The following is a 16,639-nucleotide window of genomic DNA, read 5'->3' as shown; positions in this document are numbered from 1 at the left end:
AAGTAAAAGAAAATGTTCTAATATATAGTATTCTCTGTCTTTATACCAATGCAGTCATAATAATCCCATTTTATTATTTTTCTAAAAGATTATTTATTTGAGAGGGAGAGAGAGATTGAGAGGGGCAGATGGAGTCAGGGAGAGAGAATCTCAAGCAGATTCCCTACTGAGTGCACAGCCCGATGCAGGATTCGATCTCATGACCCTGAGATCATGAACTGAGCCGAAATCAAAAGTGTCAGACCCCCAAATGACTGAACCACCCAAGTGCTGCATAAAATATAATTTTAGATGTCTTTAAGGAGGAAGAAGGCAATGAAAACAAAAGTATCCATGGCTCAAGAGACTTATAATGTGACCTTGTGCATCTCTGCTTCAGGGTGACATCTTTAGGAGGGTGCACATCTGCAAAGGTCAGGATGGCTCTGTTTCTTTTTTTTTTTTTTTTTTTTAGTAGCATCATGCCCAGTGTGGAGCCCAACACAGGGCTTGAATTCACAACCCAGAGATCAAGACCTGAGCTAAAATCAAGAGTCAGATGCTTAACCAAATGAGCCACCCAGGTCCCCCAGGGTGGCTCTGTTTTCATAACAAAACAACTCCCTACAATGTGCCAGGTGTGATCCAGAAGCTTTCCTGATACTCATCTTATGTTGTCCCCCACCAGCTCCATGAGCTGGGCACTATTCCTGTCCTCCTTTCCCAGATGAGGAAATGGAAGCTCCAAACATCACTAAATCAAGGTCATCCAACTACTAAGTGGTAGGACAAGAATGTAAGCCCAGGGTGTCTAGATTCTGGGTCTGCCTGTCAAGAGCATAAATGCAAAGTGTCTACATGAGCATAATCATATGCATGTGAATATATTGACATACATAACTCATTAAAAGCACAGGCTTGGCACCTGACTGGCTCAGCAGGTGGAGCATGCGACTCTTGATTTCGGGGTTGTAAGTTCAAGCCTCATGATGGGTGTAGAGATTATTTAACAATAAAATCTGAAAAAAATAAATAAACAAAATAAAAGCATGGGCTCTGACATGCTGTCTTGGCATCCCAGCTTTGCCGCTAATTTGCTGTGTGACTCTAAGAAAGTGACTCTACCTCTCTGGGCCTCTATTTCCTTGCAGGTTAAATGAAAGTTCCTACCTTACAGGAGTGTGGTGAGAAGAAAATAAATTAGTAGGAGGGCTGGGGAAGAGTTAGCCCTCATTATGATCATGTGCAGAGCGTCCATGTGCATCCACAGTGAAGGTGTGTGGGTCATGTGTGTCAGTGACCACATGACAGTTGTGTATTTCAATACATGGGTGTGGGTGAAGCTGTTTTTCTGTGTGGCCATATATGTTGCTGGTCGTGGGTGAATGTCTGAATGCCCGCATGACCCTGTGAGTATGTGCCGGTGACTGTGTGGACGTGTGGGCCACCTGTGTCGGGGTGTAAGGGTGTGAAGATCTTTGGGCAGCCAGGGTATTTGTGTGTCTCCTTAATTCTGTGGGAGAGATGAGGGGCTTAGACAGGACAGGGAACGAGGGGTCACTCCCTGTCTGCTGCTGGAGCCGAGTCACTGCCTGCTGGTGGTTGCTGTGTCATCTCCTAGTCCTTGTCCCTACTTCCAGACTGATGGCAGACAGAGGGGGCGTAGGGGAATGGGGTGGAGGGCAAGCTTGAGGCTGGACTTTTGTCTGGAAACCTTGACCTGCCCAGATTGCCCCCTGTGTTCCTCCAGCCTTCCACGTCTCCCCATCCCCTCCCCACTATCAAAGCAGGGTACGAAGATTCTGCTGAGAATCAGGGTCCACCCACCCCCTCCTGCTCTGCCTCAGACCTGCTGTGTGACCCTGAGCCAGAGCCTCCCCCTCTCTGGGCTTCAGCAATCTCAAAGCGCTTCTCCCTCCAGGGCCGGGTTTGGCTCCACACTGGAGGGGAAGTACCGAACCCAGGATCTCTGAGATTTGTGAAGCAGCAGGTGGGACTCTTTCCAGTGGGCACTTAAGAGCCAGGGACTGTGGCATCCCAAATACCCAGATTAAACTCCTGAACTCTATTTCCTAACTGGGAGGGGCCGCAGGTAAGCAACTCTACCCCTCTGTGCCTGGGTCACAACAGTACACTGGGAGCAGACAGGCAGGTTCTCAAGGCTTAGAGCTTCTGCTCAGTATCACCGTTATCATTTCAACAATCCCAAGACCCAGTTTCTTCAGGGAGTTTCGCTGAACCAGGCAGTTCTCAGAAATCAGGAAGAAAGTAGGAGCTCTGGAGTTAAACATTCTGGGTTTGAATCTCTTGCCATCGGATCCCAGGCAAGTCCCTTAACCTCTTTGAGTATTATTTTCCTCTTTTATAAAGTGAAGATTTTCCTCCCTTAACCTTCAAACACCGTTTCGAGGATTACAAATCTCATATTCAAAGGCTTAGTACAGGAGCTGGTATTTGGTCATTGTTAAATACAGGGCATCTATTATTATTTTTATTTTATTCCTGAGAGACACATAGGCAGAGAGAGAAGCAGGCTCCCTGCGGGGACCCCGATGCGGGACTCGATCCCACCCGGGATCAGGACCCGAACCAAAGGCGGACGCTCAACCACTGAGCCACCCAGGCGCCCAGCATCTATTATTACTATTAATGATTCTTCACGCACACATTCGTTCTGTCTACAGGTAGGATTATAACGCGGGAAGGAGAGGTTACCAACCCCGTCAGCAGGGACGCTTCATCCTGAATTTCGCTCTCTACCCGCTCCGAACCTGCATACCTCCCCCGAACGCCGGGCTGCGGGGCCAGCGGGTTCCAAGACACACATCCTTTGTCCAGCCGGGAAAACTGAAGCTGAAACTCAGAGCGGGAAAACACTTCCCGAGTCAGGGCCGAAAGCCTCCAAGAGCCTCGGGGCTCCACCCCCACCTCCACTTTCACCTGGAGCAGCAAAACCCCTCCCACTCCGCTCGAGACTCAGTTTCCCCACCTACGTGACTCACGCCACGCTAGCCAGGGTCTCTTCCTGGGGATCTGACCTTCCTCTTGAGCGGGGGCGCTGCACCCCCGGGAGAACTGAGGGGGCCCGCCAGAGGTGAGGGGTACCCGCTTCTCGGGGTCTTCCCCAGGCTAGTTTCAGAGCCTAATAATACTCAGCCCCCGGGGCGGGGCGGTACTGCGCAGGCGCGGGCGGGTTCCGCAGGCGCGCGGGGTGAGCGCGCGAGCGAGCGAGGGATTCCCTCTGACGTAATTGCTAGGATACCAAACAAACACTCAGCCGCGCCGGCCGAGCTCCTTATATGGCTAATTGCGTCACAGGAACTTCTGGGAGGCGGGGCCGGGATCCCCTCCCGCCGAGGGCTCTGGAACGTAGCCCCCGCGACCCCCAGGGTCGCGAAGGTGATGCAGGTGGACAGACCGAGGCCAGGGCAGACCTCTTGCCGGACGGCGCGGGGCTGCGTTCGGCGGGGCCAGAGATTTTAGGAAGTTTGTGGAGCTTGGGTAGGGTGACGTAAGCAGAGAGGCGGGCCCCGGGCATATAAATACAGGCTGGCGGCTTTGGGCTTCATTCATAAAACTGAGAGCTACGGCCTCGGCGGGGACAGGCGGAGCTGGGACTTGGGGACTTGATTGTTGTGGTTCTTCTTGGGGGCTGTGAAGTTCAGCTTTTTTTTTTTTTCCGGCGAGAAAGTTTTGGGGGCTGGATTCTTCTAGATAATTCTACATTTTATTTTGGAGGAGCGACTTACTCTTTTTGTCTTCTTTATTACTCCCCTCCCCCCGTGGGACCCGCTGGACGCGTGGAGGAGACCGCACCCGAAGCAGATTCTGTACGGCAAGACAGCGCTTTCAGCCTCTGGGGGAGCGATCCCCCCCCACGCCCCTGGGTCCTACGGAGCCTGGACTTTCGAGGCACAGCGGCATCTTGTGGGGGCCTGGGCACCGCAGAGGAATTGCACAGAAACTTTGCCATTGTTGGAGCGGGACGCTGCCCTCATCCCGAGTTTTCTCGGACAGCGCGCTTTGGGGACGCGCTCGGCTCACCCCGGACTCGCACCTTTCTTTTCCACCCGGCCATAGCCTTGGCTTCCCGGCGACCTCAGCGTGGTCACAGGGCCCCCCCTGTGCCCAGGGAAATGTTTCAAGCTTTCCCCGGAGACTACGACTCCGGCTCCCGGTGCAGCTCCTCACCCTCCGCCGAGTCTCAGTATCTGTCTTCGGTGGACTCCTTCGGCAGTCCACCCACCGCCGCCGCCTCCCAGGTAAGTTCTGGAGGGTTGGGCTGCTGCTTTACGGGTTTTATTTCATTTATTTTTAAATCGGGGTGGAGCGAGCAATCCCCCCTCCCCAAATAAAGACGCACCGAAACTCAGGATCTGAGAAGAGACAGGCTCACCGCACACTTTGCAAACTGCAGAGTCGGGACGCGTTTGCAATTGGTGGTGTGCGCGGCTCGCAGGGAGGGAACGCGGAGGGGTAAGCTTGGGGGTGGGGAGAATGCTCCGTTCAGTGCAACGTGTATGCGGTGGCAGGGCTGAGAACTTTTAGCTCGCTCCGGGACTGCTCCCGACTCAGTCCCCAACCTGAAGCTAGAGCAGTTAGGCAGGTGGGCGAAACCCCAGGGAAGCTGCCAGTGACCTCCTCCCCCTTCCTTCTCCATCGGAGCGCCTACTCCGGCATCGGGCTGCCCTCGATCCCGCCGGCAAGCTGGCCTCGAACCCTCGCCTGGAAGCGCAGCCTCCGCCTCCTGCGCGGAGACGTAACGGGGGACCCGTGCGTAACGGCTGACGCGCTGGAATCCTCCGTCTGACGCGGGGCACGCACGGCGCGCGGCGCCCCCTTCGTCCGCCCCGCCCCTGACGTCCCGGAGCGTTCTATTTTGGAACGCCGGGGCCACGTTGCTAAGGGAGGGGGCAGCCCGGCGCTCCGATTGGCCGCCGCGGCGCGGGGTTTGGCCAATCAACTTTCCCTTCCTATTTGTAGGGTGCGGTTCCCTTCCCCCTCCCCTCCGTCCCCGGAACTCGTGGTTCCTCGGCACTGGGGTCTCTGTTACGGGCCTCTAGAGACCGAGTGATGGGATTCCTGTCGCGACAGGAGCGACCCTCTGCGATCCAATGGATCCACGAGGACCTTGCGGGGATCAGGACTCTCCGATCTCAGGGGCGGCGGGCGTCCGTGCGCCGGGGTCTCTTTGGGAAACATGGGTGCCCGTCACCCTCCTCCCAGGGCACACACAGACACAGCCCCAATCCCCCTGCTCCGGACGCCCGATCCCTCCGCTGTGTCCGAAGAGGGGACTAGAAACGCTAACCCTGGGGGAACCAGCCAGGTGGTCTCCAGGAGCCCCGCCCCCTCTGGGTTTCCAGGGCTCTGATTGGCCAGTGAGCCAGCCCATCCCTCACCACGCCCCCGGGAGAGTAGTTAAGCCTGCCGAGCAGTTCTAGGATTCCATTTGGGGGTGGGGGTAGTTGAGCGCCGCTGGGGCTGGGGGGGCTCGGGACCTGCTCCATTCGTTCCCCGTGGCAGGCTGAGGGAACCCGGGTCGTCACTTTTCTCTACCTGTCCGTCCACCGTAACCTGTCACTTGTCGGCCTCACTCCGTGGAGAGACAATTACTTGAAACGTTGTTCTAAACTCCTAGGCCAGTCCCCCAACACCCCTTTAACTAAGAACCACCCCCCTCCCCTGCACGGAGGTCTCATGGACCTTCCAGTCTCTCGTCCCCCCGGCTCAGAGGAGTGTGTGTATGTGTGTGAGTGTGGAGGAAGGCTTGGCCTAAGGCCTCTCCCTCTCCCTCCCCTTGCCTCTGGGGTGGGGGTGGGGTGTTGTGGCTGTGTGTGTGGCTGTGACTCCTTCCCGGGGGTTCTGTCACCCGGCTGTGTCCAGCCTCCTCCCCACCCCCCCACCTAAGAGTCACCAACCCGGGGTGTGATTCACCACCCGCTGGAACCGTGCAACCTTTCCCCGAAGAAGAAGGAGGAGGTAGAAGCCAGTTGAGCAGAAATCCTCTCATTAACCACTGCGTCACGGTGTAGTGGAAGGGTGGGTGTTGTGGCTTTTTGCCTGTGACACACACATCCACACCCGCTCGCCCTGTGCTCACTCACGGGGTCGGTGTGTGTATGTGTGTTGGGTGTGTGTGTGTCGGTGTCTCTGTTTGTGTGTCTACGCCTGTGTGTGTATGTGTCACCCCGTAGGAGTGCGCCGGTCTCGGGGAAATGCCCGGTTCCTTCGTGCCCACGGTCACCGCGATCACAACCAGCCAGGACCTCCAGTGGCTCGTGCAACCCACCCTCATCTCTTCCATGGCCCAGTCCCAGGGGCAACCACTGGCCTCCCAGCCCCCGGCTGTCGACCCCTACGACATGCCAGGAACCAGTTACTCCACGCCGGGCATGAGTGGCTACAGCAGTGGCGGAGCTAGTGGCAGCGGTGGGCCTTCCACCAGCGGAACCACCAGTGGACCTGGGCCTGCCCGCCCCGCCCGAGCCCGGCCTAGGAGACCCCGAGAGGAGACGGTGAGTAAGGCGCACCCGAACTTGGGGCTGGGAGTGGGAAGCAAGAGAGGTGGGAACTTTCTCACTCATGGGGTGAGGGGCCAGCAAGGCTTTAGTGCCACAGAAACCTTGCCCACAGTCAGTGAGGACCAGAGGGGTCCTCTTCTGGCCCTTGGGCCTTCTGGAAGAAGAGGAGGTTTGGAATGGATGGAGGCAGTGCATCATGTCCCCAAACCTCATGGCCTCTGTCTCCCCTATTCAGCTGACTCCGGAGGAGGAGGAGAAGAGAAGGGTTCGCCGGGAACGAAACAAACTGGCAGCAGCTAAGTGTAGGAATCGTCGGAGGGAGCTGACTGACCGGCTCCAGGCGGTGAGCATGGTCCCTGGGGCAGGGTGAGGGTACACTGACCCAAGGTGGGGGGCTCCCCATCCACTACCCCTTGCCACCTGCGCCTTTGGCCTGGCTCACTGCCACAGGTTCCTCTCAAGGAACTAGGTACGGGTGTGGCCAGACAGGGTAAAACACCCCCCCCTCGCCCCGCACACACAGCCCCTCATGTACTCCCTGCCCTGCCTGCCCTGGCTTATGACCTTTAAGAGAGGTCCTGTCCTCTCTCCTCCCTTTCGGGCTTGGGCAAGCCATAACCCATTTTGGACTCAGTTTCTCCATCTCTTCAATCCCTCGTGGAACCTTCCTGGTTCCTCCTAGTTTTGGCATTCCGGAAAGTCTGGGAAACAAAATGCTTTTCTCCTAGGTCAGTTTCTTGTCACATGCACCCATGCTTCTCAGACCATGGGCAGGTGGCATCTGCCACCGCTCCCTTCCCTTTTTTACAATTCACCTCGGTCTGGGAGCTGTGCCTGCAGGGTGACCCGCTGCCCTTTGAGGAAATCAGGGCAGAGGGGGTGGGATCCTCTCCTTCCCTGTGCCACCTGGCCTCTTCCCTGGGAGACGGGGAGGGAAGGATAACGGAGAAGAGGAGGTGGCATTAAAATCATGTAACGATTGCTCATTCGTTCAACAAACCTCCGAGTGCCTCTTGCAACCAGAGCCCCCCATGTCTACCGTTCTCAGTTCCCACTGAACATATGGGGAAAATGGGCTCCTCGGAGGCAAGACCCTTGTCCCAAGTCCCATCCATAGCACACCGGGACCCCCATATCAGGAGGTCTCTCCTCTCCATGTGGAGCTGCCTTCCAGCCCCCGGGGCCTCCGCAGCACGTCTAAGGGAGCTGCTTTCCGCCGACCCACCTTCTCTGGTCACTCACCGCCTTTTTCTCCTTCCCTCCTCTCCACGACTGCGCCTCAGGAGACAGATCAGTTGGAGGAAGAAAAGGCAGAGCTGGAGTCGGAGATCGCTGAGCTCCAAAAGGAGAAGGAGCGTCTGGAGTTTGTGCTGGTGGCCCACAAACCGGGCTGCAAGATTCCCTACGAAGAGGGGCCGGGTCCTGGCCCGCTGGCGGAGGTGAGAGATTTGCCGGGGTCAGCATCCACTAAGGAAGATGGTTTCAGCTGGCTGCTGCCGCCCCCGCCAGCACCGCCCCTGCCCTTCCAGACCAGCCAAGACGCAGCCCCCAACCTGACAGCTTCTCTCTTTACACACAGTGAAGTTCAAGTCCTCGGCGACCCCTTCCCTGTTGTTAACCCTTCGTACACTTCCTCGTTTGTCCTCACCTGCCCGGAGGTCTCCGCGTTCGCCGGCACCCAACGCCCCAGCGGCAGTGACCAGCCCACCGACCCCCTGAACTCGCCCTCCCTTCTTGCTCTGTGAACTCTTTAGACACAAAACAAACAAACACACAAGGGAGAGAGATTTGGAAGAGGAGGAGGATGAGAGAGAGGGGAAGAGACAAAGCGGGTGTGTGGCCTTCCTGCCTCTCCTGTCTGACTCTCTGCGACCACTGTCATCGGACAGGAGGACCTCCTTGTGTTTTGTGCCGCCTCTTGTTTCTGTGGCCCGGTGAGGCCAGAACGCTGGTGACTTTGGGGGCAGGGGTTGGGGAGGGAATGGACCCCCTCCCCCCAGCTGCCTGTTGGCCCTTTCACCTCAACCCAACCTCTGGGGATGGGAGGGGAGAGGGTGGGGGGAGGGTGTCTCGCTTTGGGCGGAGGGAAAGGGGTACTGGTGGTGAGCTGCGGGGTGGACTGGAGTCTTCCCAGAGAGGACCGACAAGGAAACGCCACAGACCACTGCCCCACGATGTTGCCCACGCCCACCCTTCAGGGGGTAACCAGGCCGGTTCTCCCTGCTTTCCGGACCTTAGCTTATTTATCTGACATTTCCACGTGGTTAGATCCTCCTCTGAATTGAGCCTCCCTTTAAGGGAAGTTGATGCACCCTATGATAATCTCCTTCCCTGCCACCCAGACTTAGTCTGAAATGTGAACCTCCCTCCCTGGCTGTCCAGCCTCTCCCTCCCAGCAAAAGTGGCTCTGAATTTCTGGTCTCCTAAGGATCCCCCATCACAACCACCGTCCAATTCAGCCCCCAGTCCTCCTTTCTGATTACAGTGTTACCCCAAGCCTCCCAGCCTGGCTCAGCCTTCCCTCCTGGCCTTCCTTGCTGGGCCTCTCTGATTCAGGCAGCAGGGGGGCGCTGTGATGCCCGTCCTGCTGGAGTGCTTTATACTGTGAACCGGGTTGGCCGGATTGTGGGGTGGGGAGTGGGGGGCGGGGGAGGGAAGCCCAGTGGGACAGAACCCTTCCTGGGGGCGGGGAGAGAATTGTGTTCCCCACGCCTCAAAGCCTTTCCTTGGTCTCCCCTCCTCCCAGCCGCCTCCTTCCTCCCCTCAACAGTGAGTTAGTTAGACTCCAGGGGTGACAGTATCAAGAGTGGGGGTGACAGTTATCCACCCGCGTGGCCTCTGTCCTCAGGACCCCGCAGCCCCCAGCCCTGGCCTTCTTCTCTAAGGCCTGTCCCCCTACCCCGGCCTAGGACGCCCACTTCTCCCTCCTCGTGGCACCCCTACATCCTTTCTAGAAAGAGACTAATGGGAGGTTGCCAGGGGGCCCAGTATTTTTTTCCGGAGAAGATTTAAAGGCTGAGGCCTTGTCCCCACCCCCAACCCCCCAACCCCAATATTTTCGGACTGGCAAACTCAAAGGGGCTGGACTTCCACAGTCCCAGCTTCCTAGCCCCCCAGGCCCCCAGCCCCAGATTCTTGGTTTGGGCTCCCCATCCCTACTCTCCCCGTGCTTCACCTCATGGGAATTCTACCGTGAGGCTGATTGGTATTTTTTTTTTTTTTTTAATTTTAACTTCGGGTGGGCCACGCCGCCTTCTGTGCTGCATGGGAAACATTCCACGTGCCCCGTCCCCGCGCCCCCCGTCCCCGTGGCTATTTATCCCTTTCCTGGTTTCCGAAAGGCACTTATATCTATTATGTATAAATAAATATATTATATATGGGTGTGCGTGTGCGCGTGCGCGTGAGTGTGTGTGAGCGCTTCTGCAGCGTCGGCCTAGGTCACGTCCGGCCCCCCAAAGCAGTGCCGTTGAATTGGAAGCACTGCTTCTGGAACCTTCGAGGCAGCCTGTGTCAGGCTCCCGTTTTCCTCTGGCTGTCTCTAGCTGTCTCTTCTGATTGTCCCGGGCCCCTCTGGTCGTTTGGGGGCAGTGTCTCTGGCTGTCTCTTTCTCGAGTCCCTCCCACGCTGGTCTCTTCTCTGCCTGTTCTCACCTGGTCTTGTGCCCGCTCCCCCCCACCCCCCAGTGTGTCTCTTTTCTGATGGCCCCCCCATCCTCCCCAGCTGTCTCCTGACTCTGGGTGTGTTGGGGACATGAGATTTTACTCTTGTGAACGAGCCTGAGGGATCGTAGATTTTTACAACCTGTATCTTTTAAGGATTCTGGGTGTGAGTGTGAGACTGTGAGCAGGGCCTGCCCCTGCCGGACCACAACTTATTGACTCCGCGACTGCCCCCACCCCATGCTGTATTTGTGATTCTCTTTTTTTGTATTTTGCACCTGACCGTGGGGGGGCTGGGGCTGGCTGGCACTGGGCCACGACCCTCCCGCCATGGTTCTGCACTGTCGCCAATAAAAAGCTCTTAAATATGAGTCTGCCAAGCTGTAGGGTCTGTTTGTCCCTGATACCCGTCCCCCTCCTTTGGCAGGAGGGTGCCAGGTTAGATCTGCTGAGGGGGCTGGACACACACATCACACATTCTGGGACTCCCACTTGTGAATCAGTCTGTAGCAGGACCACAGGACAGAGGAGGCTAAGCAGTCAGAGGACTTCCCACAGAGTTTGCCTCCTCTTAGAGGGACTGAGGCAGAACAGTGGGCGTGAGGAACTGAAATGCCAAAGGGTGTTTTAGGGGTTTCTTGACAATAGAGGAACTTAACCAGCCCCTGTATGCTCAGGATGAGCTGAGTGAAGCTTGAACAGGTAGAGAAATTCGAACCACGCATCCCACAGTACTAGAGATAAAAAAAATACTTAGCAATCCTCAGGGTTATATGAACCACAAAAACATGGATCACTTTACACCGAAGATGAGTTTCCTTTTACTTTTCCCATGACCATATTTTCTGGATTATGAACATATAGAGGCCAACCTAAAATGGAATGAACCAAAAATATTGCCACTTCATCTTTTCAAAGATACAGATGAACCATCCCCACTGCAAAATTCAAGCCCTGTCTTATTTGCACGGCAGCAAGTACTCTGGGAATGAAGTGATGGTCTGGAAGCCTTTGTAAAAGAATAAGCAGGGGCAGTTGTCATGATGGAATCACTTAATTTATTAATCAGTATGAAACATTTGCTAAGTACCTACTCTGTGCCCAGCCCACTGCTGGGCAGTGTGGGGGACACAGCAGGGACTGAGACAGCTCCAGACTCTGCCCTCCTAGGGTTCACAGTCCAGTGAAGGACATAGATCTGTCGGGAATGATCCAAAGTGCCCAGGGTTGGGGGAATCCATGGGGCTGGGGGAGCCCAGTGGGGCACATAACCTGGTCTGGGAGTCATCCTTCTTTGAGGAGGGATGGATGAGTTGAGTTCTGGAGGCTAAACAGAAAGTACAGAAGGGGATAGAAAAAGATGCAGTGAGTACAAAGAGCTGTTGGTAGGGAAATGGCTTGATACATTGAAGGAGCTAGAGGTTCATGGAGCAAAGTGTGTAGAGAAATTGTTTAGCAAGGACAGGATTCTGCAGGCTTAAGTTCCAGACTAAGAATTTAAATCTTTTCTTGTGGGCACTGGGGAGCCATGGCAGGTTTTGAGTGCACGAAAGGTAGGGGCAGGTTTTTGCTTCAAGAAGACAGCTTTAGCCACCAAGTGGAGGGTAGTTGGCCGAGAAAGGGGCAAGACTGGGGCAGGAGACCAGGGAGGGGCCTCAGGTGGGCATGCTGGTGTGTGTCGGGGAAGCCTGGAATAGGGGCAAGGCTATGAGATAGAGAGGAGGACCGGAATTGAAAAGACAGTAGGAGGCAGAACAGACAGGACTCAGTGAAAAGCTAGCTTGTGAAAGTCAGCACAGGGCAGTAGTAAATAGTATGGGCCAGGGGTCTGAGAGTCCTGGAGCCCTGGGACCAAGGCTGGATGACCTCGGACAAGAGGCTTCATCTCTCTGAACCTCAGTTTTCTCATCTGCAGAATGGGGCTATGAGGTGTTGGGAAGCTTATGCCTGCCGATGCTGAGTGCAGAACGAAGGTACAGTTATCACCCTCTTCACTGCTGTTATTGGGGCCACCTTGATCCCTGGCCTGGAATATTCTCCCCTTCTGTTGGCTCATCCCCTCTCATCCTTCAGGTGTCTGCCCACATGCAACTCTGACACCTCACCTGAACTCAGGTCTCCCTATTACATGGCCTCTAAGTTTGGCACTTGCTTTCCCAGTAGTTATCACCTTTGTGATTGTTCATTAAATGTGTAATTAATGATTGATTAATATTGGTCTCCTTCACTGGACTGGGAACATCATGAGGCTGGAGCCAGGGCTGTGATCAACACTGTGTGCCAGCACCTGGCACCAAGTAAATACATGTTGAATGAATGAATGAATGAATGAATGAATGAATGAATGAATGAATGAATATCTGACCTATGAAGAAGTGCATGTGTGATTAAATATACGAATGAGCAAATACACTGAATAGGAGAATAAGCAAGTGAAGGGGAGAGATCAAGGACGATTTTCATCATCTTTTGGAATCTTCTTTGATATTCCCAGGAAAAGTGTCACCGTGGGAAGAGACCCGACTGGCGGAGATTAAAATGTGAAGCCGAGGATTGCAGTGACGTGACTAGGCGTAGAGCAGAGGGATGTTCTTTCTCACGACAATCCGCTCTAATGTGCAGTTTGAAAGGAATAAAAAAAGTTTGTTGTGTCGCCCGAAAGGTGGAATTGAACCACTCTGTCGCTAGACAGCTACAGGTTTGAAGCCTGCACCCCAGACCACTGAGGATCATCCGGGCAAGGCTCGCTTCTCTCCACACAGCTATATAAAACTCAGAAATCGCTATCTTTTTACAATTATGGTCGTACAGTTTGGGAGGGTGTGAGATTGTCGGCTCTGATATCTATAAATTCTCCCCAACTACGACATATATCCTTCCAAAATGTTACCTTTTTTCTAGCATGGTATGAATCATCCTCGCTTTGGAAACCATCTTCATTTGCATAGCGCCGCGCATTCTGGGACAGGGACAGGACCCAGTCGCCTCTAGCTGTTAAAGGGCCCGAAGTCCCCTTATCCAAGTGAGAAGTTTGGTTTTTTTTTTTTAGGAGGAGAAACTCATAAGTCGGCTTTCAGAAGCCCGTTCCCTGAAAAAAAAAAAAAAAACCCGAATTCGAGTGAGCGAGTTCCTGCTAGAGTTTGATGAAACCCAGCCCCGCGGACTCCGGGTAGGCGGTTATGGGGCTGGTGCGACACCTGCTGTTCATTTGTGGAACTTCACCGGCCTACAGAGTCCAGGGTTCTTTCAAATATTTATTGAGCGCCTACTGAGTCCCAGGCACTGTCCTAGGCCACGGGATGACAGAAATTCTGTACCCGTTGAGCTTAAGACACTAGAGGTCATCAATTTAGGCACCTATATCTTATGGCCAAGGAAATCTAGGCTTAGAAGCAGATTAGTACCGTACCCTGGTCTACACGACCCATTCACCTGGGGGAATCAAACCTGTGCCATCGTAATTGTTAATACAAAAAAGTGACCCTTTTATAATTTAAGTCACTCGTTCTGGACCACATGAAACCTACCGAGGGCTCCCATCTCAGAATAAAAGTCAAAGTTCTCACCACAGCCTTTAAAAATCTCTATATTGTAGTTCCTTCATTCCTCTGACCCCATCTCCTAATCTGCTGTCCTCATTTTTTTGGCATCTGGAATACAGATCTCCTGCTGCACACACCAGGCATGGTTCTTTCCCAGGGCCTTTGTGTTTGCTGATCCTCCTGCCTGAATCTCCTTTCCTCCACATGTCCACTGACTCACTGCCCCCCATCGCTCTGGCCTCTGCTCAAATACCACCACCTGGTGAGGTCTTCTTTGACCACTCAGTTTAAAATAGCAAGTCCTGGGGACGCCTGAGTGACTTAGTGCTCGAGCATCTGCCTTCCGCTCAGGGCTTGATCTTGAGTCCTGGGATCAAGTCCCACATCAGGCTCCTCATGGGGAACCTGCTTCTTCCTATGTCTCTGCCTCTCTCTGTGTGTGTCTCTCATGAATAAATAAATAAAACCTTAAAAAATTAAAATAGCAAGTCCTGGCACTCTATCCCCTTACCCTGATGGGCTTTTCTCCACTTCTGATCACCAGTTACCATATTCTATGCCTGTTGGCTTATGGTCTGTCTGTTCCCACTAGAATATCAGTTCCATTACACTATGGACTTTGTTTTGGTTTATTTCTGAGTCCCCACTGCCTAAAGAGAGCTTGAGAACTTAGCATATGCTTGGTAAATGTTTGTAGGATGGATATAAGACCATGCTTCTCTGAGCCTCGATTTCCTCATCTGGAAAACAAGATTAGTACAACTGATTCCAGTTGTGGAGGAATCAAAATGAGCAGATGGATATAAAACTCTGGGGTGCACTCCCTAAAGGTTGTTTCAAACTCCAACCTGTTTCTAGATTCTTGTAAGGGTGCTAAGGATGGGCTTGGGGGCTTTAACCATTCTTGGACCCATAATTATTTTTTAAAGATTTTTATTTATTTATTCACGAGAGACACACAGAGAGAGGCAGAGACATAGGCAGATGGAGAAGCAGGCTCCCTGCAGGGAGCCGGATGTGGGGCTCGATCCCAGGACCCTGGGATCATGACTTGAGCCAAAGGCAGACATTCAACTGAGCCACCCAAGTGCCCCAACCCATAATTTCAACCAGTCCCTCTTTCTCCATTCATTTTTTATAGGTTTTTTTTGTTGTTGTAGTTAATTTTACTTTGAAGTAATCTCTACACCCAATGCGGGGCTCCAACTCACAACCCTGAGATCAAGAATAGAAGCTCCACTAAGCAAGCCAGACACCGTCTTCCATTCTTCATTACGAAGCGACACTATCTTATGGAAAGTGTGAATAAAAACATATTTAGGAAATCTCATTATTTTTAAATTTGGAAATGGAGAACATGGTCCCTGCTTAGCAGGTCTAGATTCAAGCGAAGCCCCCTTAAGCTCTCTCTTTCTTTTTCTTTTCTTCTTTTTTGTTACATAGCTGCTGCTAGGCAACCCCTACACACAAAGACCGGGGCTGTAACTACTAGTCCTGCAACATCATTATCTATCTCCTAAAATGTGACATACGTCTCTAGCTGCAAGTGAGATGATTTTAGGTGATGCACGAACAAACCGTTTAAATGTTAATACTTTTGTGTTTATTTTTACTGTTACCTTCTATTTCTAGCAAGTGATACTTCCATAGACGTGAAATATTTTTTTTTTTTTTAAAGACATTTGTTTTCAGGGCACCTGGGTGCCTCAATCGGTTAAGTGTCTGCCTTCAGCTCAGGTCATGATCTCAGGATCTTAGGATCGAGTCCTGCATCAGGCTCTCTGCTCAATGAGGAGCCTGCTTCTCCCTTCCCTCCGCTCGCTTATGCTCTCCCTCAAAAAATTAAATAAAAAAAATATTTTTAAAAGACATTTGTTTTCTTTTTAATTAACCGATTTAAAGAAAAATATTAGATGAAAAGCAGAATGGGTGATAGAAAGATCATGAAGGTTAATGAGGGAATGACTGAGATTCGGGGAAACAATGTCATAGCTCACAAGCAGCTTCTGTTTACTGGGCATTTAGTGTGTGCTAGGCCCTGCACCAAGGGTTTTACAAGTCCACACAGTTATGATGACAGTTTTCCATTTGAGGAAACTGAGGCTTCAAGAGGTGAAATTACCGGATACCTGGGTGGCTCAATGGTCCAGTATCTGCCTTTGGCTTAGGTCATGATCCCAGGGTCCTGGGATGAAGTCCCACATCAGGCTCCCTGCAGGGAGCCTGCTTCTCCCTCTGCCTATATCTCTGCCTCTCCCTGTGTGTGTCTATCATGAATAAATAAATAAAATCCTTAAAAAAAAAAAAAAAAAAAAAAGGAAGTGAAGTCACTTGCTCAAGGTCACATGGCCAAGAGGTAGTGAAGCCAGGATTCAAATCCAGGTCTCTGGGTCATTAGCACCCAGTTTCCTGCCTCCTTGTCCCTTGGTTTTGGAATCTGAGGCCCAGAAAAGCCATGAGGCCCTTTACTTGGTCCCAAGGCAAGTAGATAGAAAGAGGTGGTTGGATGAGGACATTTGAGAAAGAGAATAGCCGTGGCTTCCTGACTTATTAGGTGTTGGGGCTGAGGAAGTAGGAATCTAGGGCTGTAAAGAGGTCTCTTGCCTGGTGACAAAGTGGCATAGGGGATATCCCTGAGCTGGAAATCAGGTAGGGCAATAAAAGGTGTGGACATGTTTGTGGGGGGAGTTGTCCAGAAGGCAGGTGGGCATGGGTCTGGGGCTCAGGTGAGAGGGCTGCCTGGCAGGTAGGGTGCGGGGATCGACTAGTGATGTCTGCCTTGGGCAGAGGCATGGAAAGCTGCCGTCACACTAGCCCTGGGACAGAGGGTCTCTCAGCATCTTCCCCTCGATCATTTCATAATATAAACAGATTACGAGGGAGCTTCTTCTGGAAGGCTGGGGAAGGTTCCTCCGTGAATACCACTTAGGTG

At 53.0% G+C, this 16,639-nt stretch overlaps 1 protein-coding gene and 1 non-coding gene across 2 annotated transcripts; one reads left to right on the top strand and one right to left on the bottom strand.

Moving 5' to 3' along the window:
- Window positions 1–4,115: 4,115 nt before the first annotated feature.
- Window positions 4,116–8,248, top strand: FOSB (FosB proto-oncogene, AP-1 transcription factor subunit). The gene is given in 4 exon segments (NM_001013844.1): window positions 4,116–4,241; window positions 6,177–6,497; window positions 6,739–6,846; window positions 7,787–8,248. Coding segments are annotated over 4 exon segments (1,017 nt in total).
- A 4,569-nt stretch (window positions 8,249–12,817) lies between these two features.
- On the bottom strand, window positions 12,818–12,904 carry TRNASTOP-UCA. The gene has a single exon. It is a non-coding gene; the product is annotated as a tRNA-Sec (tRNA).
- Window positions 12,905–16,639: the final 3,735 nt, after the last annotated feature.

This window comes from Canis lupus, chromosome 1, assembly GCF_011100685.1.
Source record: "Canis lupus familiaris isolate Mischka breed German Shepherd chromosome 1, alternate assembly UU_Cfam_GSD_1.0, whole genome shotgun sequence".
Taxonomy (NCBI): Eukaryota; Metazoa; Chordata; class Mammalia; order Carnivora; family Canidae; genus Canis; species Canis lupus.
Note: the sequence above shows the minus strand (reverse complement) of the source record. Positions and strands in the feature narration are given on the sequence as shown.